We start from the raw sequence: 7,988 nt of genomic DNA, 5'->3' as shown, positions 1-7,988 counted from the left end.
ACACGGTACTTAAGGATGTGGAAAGAGCCCATATTTGAAAAATAAGCTGGAGGATCCTTTCCCTGAGAAATGTTGGTTCAGAGGCTCTGTACCACGCCCAAATCCCACCCCTTCTGTACCATACTGCACAAACCTGCAGCTTCAGCAGGAGTTTCATAGTCTTAAATAGAAGCTTTAAAGCTTATAGATACACACAAAGACATACAGAAATGAGATAAATATCAGGCTTTTAATCCTTCTTTTCATGATAATGAAGACCTTAGGGCAAGAAAAGATCTGTAAAAAAAACCAGAAAAGAAATACATTTAAACTCCCAATACAAAACCAGGCAGCTACCCATAGTGCCTTGCCATACCCAGAGAGGATGGGAAATGAGTTCAGCTATTATGTGGGTAATTGGACTTAATAATAATCTACTGCTCCCACAGTTCCTTCCATCCAAAATAACCCATCCCAATAATTCAACCTGCTGGATGTCTATTGGTATCCACTTGTATGTAAGGTCAGCTCCCTGCTACAAAGAACCCTGGGGAGTTTCAGGAGCTTTGTGTTGATGGGAACTACATTCCAAAGACCCCTGCATCCAGGCTTTCTTGGGAAAACATGGTCTTAGGTCTTAGCTCTGAGTTTCTTTCATTATCTCAGTTTTGGGACAGTTTAAATCCCGAGGCCTCTGGCCTGCTCTGATTCCCTCTCTGCTGGCAGCTGGTCTCTTAGGGACAGGTTTCTCAGGGAGAAGCAAGGCATTTTGTGCAAAGCAGAAACTCAGTGATTTTTGATAGAAGTTTCCTGGGGTAGATTGTTCAGCCAGTGCAGCAAAGAACTCCGAGGTTTGTGGCCAGGACAGTGTGATGCTGAGGGCGCAGTGTCCCCTTCTGGCAGCAGCCACAAAATGAATTATGTCCATGCAGAAGGCCTGGGCAGACAAGCAAGGCACCAGGAGGGAAGTGTTCTGCAAAAGGACATCCAGGTGAACAGTGCTGAAACCAACCTGACAGGTTCTGCTGCCCAAGGGAATTCATTCTCCATCCGTCTTTGATACCTTGTCTTGCCTACGTTCAGGCAGAACACGGCAGTATCTGAGCTCCGGGAGCGAAATAATAAATGGCTCCTGGGAGTCGACTTCTAGGGGAGGAAATACAAATGACAGAACAGTTGGCATCATCCTATTCAAAGCTTTGGCCTGTGGCTCACCCAGAGAGGTTGGCACATCCCTCCAGTGAAGAACTGTTAACATCATCAGAGAAAGCCCCAGCAGTGGAGTCAGAACTGTAGCTGTTACACTGAGCAGCATTTCTGTAGCCATGTGTGGTTTGGGGCAAGAGCCACCACCATCTGAGTTAGAAGAAGACGCAGTTGGCTCAGACACATTGGCCATCCCCATCCCTACGCTTAAGCACTCACTCTTTTTTCCGGCTCACATTGCCTGCAAGGTCCAGCTTATCTTCCCTCCTGTATCTGAATACAGCCACCAAGCACCACTTCCATCTACACTGTTTCTCAGACTCCTCCCTGCTCCACCCTGAACATGTTTTTGTTTCCAAAAACCTGTCAGTCCCATGTGTTTAGCTGTGTCACCAGTTACCTTCATGGCAGTTCAAGGCTTCTCTCAGTGCTCTACAGGCAGCTCTCTTTGCCTCCAGGACACTTCCAGGCTGGCCTGGGCTGTAGATCGCTGTCTCCACGGGCAGTTGCAGGGCCCCATCCAGCACACAGTGCATTCTCCTCAGTGCTCTCACTGCCTGGTCCAGCTGCTCCTGGCGATCTGGACGGATCATCACAAGCACCAGCACATCCGGCAGGCAAGGGAGGAGGTTCCTCACATCCCGGATGGCCTCATCCAAGTGATCCCACTGCATGAGCCTCTTCAACACACTGGCTTGCCACAGCATAAAGATCAGATGTGGCGGCATCACATCCTCCTCTTCCTTTCCCTCACTCCCTGTCTGCTGTGGCTTATGTTTGATGTCACCTGTGCCACACAGGTCCCGGGTAAAGTCCACCAGCAATGAGGGGGCTCTTGATTCGGCATCGTCCACCTCCATCACTCCCACCCGTCCATTCCGCCTTCCCAGCATGTCCAGCAGGTTGAGGAGCTCCCAGGTGGTCCGGTCCACAAAGGAGGCAGGCTCCTTTGATGCCATAGCTTCCTCCCACACGTCAGTTTGCTGTGCTGCTGGGGAAAGGAGTGGAAGGGGGTTGCTGTAGCAAAGGCAGTTGCACAGCACAGTCCTCAAAACAGGCAGCACCTGCTGCTCTGAGCAGCAAACGCTGGGTTTGGTGGGACCAAATGAACATGAAAGGAAACAGCAGTTTTGACACAAAGATTAAAAAATTGCAGCCTTGTGCTGTTTGATGTTGGACCTCCCAGAAACAGGCTTTGTACCTCAGCAATCTGGTACAGTAGAAAAAGATGATAGGAGAGAGAAAAGGGATCATTATGTATTTTTAGGCATCAAACTCAAGAGGACTTTTTACCTTCTCATCAGCAAAATCCAGCTGCATGGTAGTGACTATAAGCCTACCAACCTGTTGTTACAGTCAAATTTTGCTCACTGTTTCCTCCTCCTTCCCCTCTCATGGCTAAATCTGGAAATTCCACCCATCTTTCTTTGAATTCTATGTGTACAACCCACTGGTAGCTGTGGAAGACCAAAGCCCTACTTGACTTGGCCCAACATCCCCTAAGCTGCAGTTTCTCCGTGTTAAAAAAAAGCAGCTTTCCAAAGCAATGGCCTTCCTGCTGCCAGGGACAGCAGTGGCAGCAGGATTACATCTTGAAGCAAGTCCAGCAAAATCACTTCTATACCACAGCTGAGCAGACAGGTCCAGTTTTCTAATTCCCATTCAAAAGAAAGTTTGATTTACCCAACAATGTACTCTGCACATACAACTACTCCACCTCCTTCAGAAGGAAGAGGATTAGCTGTGAAATACCAGCCCACTGCAGGAGACAAGCAAAGCCAACAGCTCAAAGGGCTTTCTGACACATACTGGCAGCAGGGCCAGGCAGGGAGAAGGAAGTTCCCATCCCCTGGGAAGGAGGGACTGCACTGGAGCAGGCCCAGGGAGGGATGAGCCAAGGACTCACCTGCCTGCCTGACTAGGGATGCATTGAAAATGATGGAACTACACAGAATGTGTAGAACTGCCCACTCAGGGTATCCACAGGTCATTTTGGGACTATGACATCAGCAGCAACCATGACAACCTGCAGTTGTCTCATAACTCCCTTGCGTTTTGGGGGGGATGTACTAAGATACTCTGAGCCTTGCACTTCAAGACTTAAAACTCATTTTTCACCACCCTTCTTGTTCAACAAACCTTAGACAGCTGTGAAAGTGATGTGATGATCCTCGCCCCACATGAGACAGTGGGATAAGCCCAGGAATCCAGCCAGTGTTACCACTCAGGCACTACAGAGCTGTGATGAAAACAGGTTTAAATAAATTCCACAGAGCAGACACTACAGGCACGGGTGCTGTCCAGGTACACTCGAACTCATTATTCAGGATTCTACTGGAACTACTATCTTCAGATGTGAGAGAGAACTTGCACCTGCTAGGACTTAGTGTCCCACCACTGTGACATCCCACTCTTAAGGGTAGGATGTCACAATTACACAGTTTTGTCTCATCAACAGTTCAGCACCACGTGGAGGAAGTTCCCCTCTACCAGGTCAGCAAGGAAACACTTCTAGTGTTCTATACAACAGTTGTGTGCAGTTTGTGAGGTTGCAAACATTTATTGTTTAGCCCTGCAATGAGCTAAACCTGTGTGATGTTGATTCCATGACAGGAAGCACAGAGGTGGCAGTTATTTATCTTCAGAGTGCAGCCTGCTCTACAAACACCTGTCCAGGAATGTGTCCAATCCCTGTTCCACTGTGCAGCTTTGTGTCCCAACAGCATCTCTGTGCTGTCAACTCTGATACACTACTGAGAAGGAAGTCCCTCAAAATTGGTGGAGGGGATAAAAGACAGAAATGTACAAAAGTTAAACAGATTCTCCATTTTATTTTCAATAAAAATTTAGATCCTAGATGGATACAGCATCTGTAAAACAGAAAACCAGATAGAATCATGTTAGATATCTTGTTTTTAAACACAAGTTTTGCAGTTACAATCTAGACCATCAATCTCTTCAACTGCTATAAAAGCAATCCCCCAGTTTACAGAGAAGAGGTGTGACAATGGAAAAGCCCAACAGCTGGTTCAGTGCCTTGCAGTAGCACTTTGCCAGCCCTCCTGCACACTGACAGCAACAGTTCCCACGGCTCTAGATTCAGGATTTAACTGTGCTGCTCCTACTGTGCTTTTTCTAAGGCACAGGAAAGAGGCAGAAAGGAAGGGGTTGCACCCCTCTGATACTCCTTTTGACATCATCAGTATGAAAATACTGCATCACAGCTCTGGGTGAGTACTGTACCAAAAGGTACAGTCTCACTGAAGCCCTGTGGCTAAGACACTGACTGTGGAACAGGTACCAGCGGACCCATTAAGACAGCACTCCCCTCAGTTACAACATTTAGGAGGTAGTAGAAAAATTAACAGGTAGGAACTGGAGTAGAAGAGTGCAAAAATACATGGAAAAGATCCAGGAAAAAGAAATCAAGGTCGCTTTAGAAGGGACCTGAGTCCTGGAACTTGAAGAACCTTTCCAGACAACTGGAGCAAGCACACAGCCCCTGGCAATGAGGCAAATCCCCTGAGCCCAAGAAGCCAGGAATAACCTCTCCTGGCTCCAAAAGGAACACAATCACTGAGCCACGTTGAACACGACACCAACAGAACAAAACCACAGTTCAAGTGTTCTCTCCCCCTATGTGGAATAAAAAGGCACCTCGAAAACTGCCAATAAATATCTTGTTGCCAAAATAAATCCACTTACCACCCGAATTCTGTGTCCAATGGCCTTGGCAGGAAGGTTGGAGCGGAACTTGGCACGGACCATGCCACTGTTCCCATGGGCCCGTGTCACCTTCCCCCAGATCACCCGTGTCCTGTTGGGCTTCCCCCCGGGAGTTACGGTGTTGCTGGGGAAGAGAGGAAAGGAACAGCTGAGCACAGCAGTCACAGCTCTGCTGTCACCATCAGCGACAGTGTGGCCTCTTCAAGGCACCTCAGTGACTTTAATCCACAGCCTTCTTTAACCAGACCAACTTCCACTTTCATTTACCTGCAAAATTTGCCAGGCCTGGAATTTTCACTGTACCTTTCAAACAGGTAGGTATTACAGCTTGTAATTTGCCAGAAGCTCCACTGGAGAAGTCTTAACAAGTTACCAGGCTCAAAAATTTGGAAAACTCTACTGCTAACGTGTTCATACTGAAAAATTTCAACTCCAAAGAAAATACAACACCTTATTTATAAGATTTCTCCACGCACAACAAAGGCAAGAGAAGAATAAGCCACTAGAATAGATGACATAAAGTGCTTCAGATGAACAGCCAAGTACCATACATTAGAAATGATGGTGGTCAAGTTAACAATCTAATCAATTTTATTCAAGGCAATTCTGAATACTAACAACTACATTCAATAAAATAAAAAACAAAAGGAAGTGAAAGGTAATAAGATGCTGTTCTCATGGCATCTATCTTCCAGTGGCAGCAGAGCAGAAGTGACAGAGAGTGCTCTGACATGGCCACACAAAAGGCAGGATACAAATTACTCCAGGCTTCACAAAATCATTCTATTGTTTAAGTAACTCAACAGCTCATAGTGCTCAACTCCACACAAATGCACCTCATCTCAATTTACTCTATCAACCCACCTTCAGTTTTTGCCACTCTCAGGCAAAACTTGCTTCTCATCCCATTTGCTCTCTTAACACACCATTTATGAAGTGAATGATTATTTCACATAATATAATTCTCTAAATTAAAACATATCATCCAACTAAAGCAAAAATAACCAAGAACTTTTAAAACAAAACTAAGCCAGGAAACTGGCCCACAAAGCACTCCACGGACACTCTATTGATAAATCCAGCACAATTAATTTTTGTTTTAACAACAGCTCTGTGAACAGCCTGCTCACATCCTGGCAAGTGCAAAAGCTGACACAAGAGTTGGCTAATTCAACATAAGAATAAAAAGTGACTTACTTTTTAGCTTTGTACACATAGGCACACCTCTTGCCCAGGTAGAAGTCTGTCTCTTGGCGGGCATAAACACCTTCAATCTTCAGAAGAGCCGTGTGCTCCCGCTGGTTTCGGAGGCCACGTTTGTAGCCAGCAAAAATGGCCTTGCACCACAGCCTGGAGACATGAAGAATGTTTGCAAGTTACAATTTATTCCAAGGTAACAGAAGTAAAAACAAATCACGTGCTATTTCAGCACAAACTGGTAGAAATTCAGCAGAGGAAAAACCCCACCTTTACAAATCACTGCAAATCCTTACGTCCAGCGAACAGAGGAAACCCAAATACCCAGTCATGAAGTATTTATGAGAACTGTGCAGCGGACACCACACTACAAGCTTTACACTAAAGCTGAAGTGTTTCAGCATTAGCAAGTGATGTTTCCAAATGTCTACTGATACTATGAATAAACACAGCTTTTTGTCTACACACCACAAAAACAGCCTCCTGTCTTGCAGTAACTTCTACAAAAAGTATGAACTGCTCCTAATTTGTAGCCTCAAAGGAATTAGTTGCAGCCTCTGGAGGCAGCCAGAGACACAACTCCACATCCACTGGACACAAACATTACACAAACTCCACAGCAACTTTTGAGGACAAAGTCCTGTCTGCACTACCCAGGTAAAGCCGTTATAAGGCTGCTCTATACACCGTGCACACAGCACATCTGTCCCAACTGCATCCACCACCTGTCCCGGGATACAGCAGGATCAAGCTGAGATATCCAGTTCTCCCTGCCACACATGTATAATAGGAGATGAACACCACGAATAAACGTCAAGACAAAGCTGTGATTCACAGAATCATCGAATGGTTTGGGCTGGAAGGGACATTAGAGACCACCTAGTTCCAACCCCCTTGCCATGAGCAGGGACACCTTCCACTAGACCAGGTTGCTTAGAACCCCATCCAACCTGGCCTTGAACACTTCCAGGGAGGTGTCCAAAACCCCTCTGGACAACAGAGTACTCAGTCAATCCCCCCCATTTACAAACTCAGTCCCTACATCAACAAAAAATCTCGATGGCATAGTAGCTCCCTTACTCAAGGGAGCAGGATGTCCAAGCCTCTCCTGCACACTAGAGGTCCACAAACACTGTACTAACAAAACCACCATCGATATCCTGCATTTAGTGACAGGCCAAGGAAAGCGTGGCACAGCCTTACAACAGCTGTAACAGCCCGTGACAGCAGCCTCAGAATAGGGACATACATCTGAGGGCCAAGCAGAACACTGGGCAGGAGTCATCCTGAAAACTAGAGCAGCCACAGGAACACGCTCGCTGTTTAACCACTCCCAGAAATGCCCAGGTGAACAGCGCTGCAGCAGCGAGCCGATCCCCCCCGGGCAGTCACTCACCTCCCGGTCATGGCGTCCTCCCGCAGACCCGGTCCCGGCAGGCCTGGAAACGACACACAGCGATGAGTGGACACCTGGGGGCCACCCTGAGCCCCGTGACCCTCCGCTCCCCCACAGCACGGCCGCCCCGGGCGCCTTCGGCCCAGGGCCCCGACCCGAGGCGGGCACCATCCGCCGCGCATCGGCGCCATCCCGCGCTCTCCCCGGCCCGCACCGCGCCATCTGGAGAGCCCCGGGAGCCCCGCACCCACCGCCGAGCCCCACAGGGGGGGACGACCCCGCCAGGCCCCGCTGCCCGGTCCGAGCCCCGCTGGCCCCGCTCCGCCTCACCCCGAGCGCCCCAAGATGGCGGCCAGAGAGACCCGCCCCGCGCGGCCCGCCGGGAAGAGCGCCGCGAGGACCCGCCAAGGGCCGCCCGGACGCCGCCTGAGCGGGCGGCACCGAGACGGTGGTGGTGATGGCGGTGGTGGTGATGGCGGTGGTG

General features: G+C 48.5%; 2 protein-coding genes and 1 long non-coding RNA gene across 9 annotated transcripts; 1 reads left to right on the top strand and 2 right to left on the bottom strand.

The window, feature by feature from the left end:
* Positions 1 to 210: 210 nt before the first annotated feature.
* On the bottom strand, positions 211 to 3,908 carry LOC114003756. 7 transcript variants are annotated; one of them, XM_039378066.1, is made up of 4 exons: positions 3,325 to 3,908; positions 1,586 to 2,395; positions 992 to 1,125; positions 211 to 276 (listed from the first exon to the last, which is right to left on the bottom strand). In XM_039378066.1, the coding sequence occupies exons 2-3, from the start codon at positions 2,142 to 2,144 to the stop codon at positions 1,019 to 1,021; spliced, it is 666 nt and encodes a 221-aa protein (XP_039234000.1). In that variant the 5' UTR covers positions 2,145 to 2,395; positions 3,325 to 3,908; the 3' UTR covers positions 211 to 276; positions 992 to 1,018. The 7 variants fall into 7 exon arrangements, with proteins under 7 accessions (XP_039234000.1, XP_027606887.1, XP_027606885.1 ...); XM_027751086.2 differs by having other exon boundaries at positions 1,586 to 2,176; XM_027751084.2 differs by having other exon boundaries at positions 1,586 to 2,173.
* On the top strand, positions 3,230 to 4,001 carry LOC114003765. The gene is made up of 2 exons (XR_003546345.2): positions 3,230 to 3,678; positions 3,799 to 4,001. It is a non-coding gene; the product is annotated as an uncharacterized LOC114003765 (long non-coding RNA).
* On the bottom strand, positions 3,997 to 7,882 carry RPL35A (ribosomal protein L35a). Its single transcript, XM_027751094.2, has 5 exons — positions 7,835 to 7,882; positions 7,505 to 7,547; positions 6,109 to 6,261; positions 4,891 to 5,035; positions 3,997 to 4,055 (listed from the first exon to the last, which is right to left on the bottom strand). Exons 2-5 carry the CDS (start codon positions 7,513 to 7,515, stop codon positions 4,032 to 4,034), a joined length of 333 nt encoding a protein of 110 aa, XP_027606895.1. The 5' UTR covers positions 7,516 to 7,547; positions 7,835 to 7,882; the 3' UTR covers positions 3,997 to 4,031.
* Between the last annotated feature and the right edge of the window lie 106 nt (positions 7,883 to 7,988).

Source organism: Pipra filicauda, unplaced genomic scaffold (assembly GCF_003945595.2).
Source record: "Pipra filicauda isolate LSUMZ 115617 unplaced genomic scaffold, ASM394559v2 scaffold98_size3848907_pilon, whole genome shotgun sequence".
NCBI classification, from domain to species: Eukaryota; Metazoa; Chordata; class Aves; order Passeriformes; family Pipridae; genus Pipra; species Pipra filicauda.
This window is presented reverse-complemented; position numbering and strand designations above follow the sequence as displayed.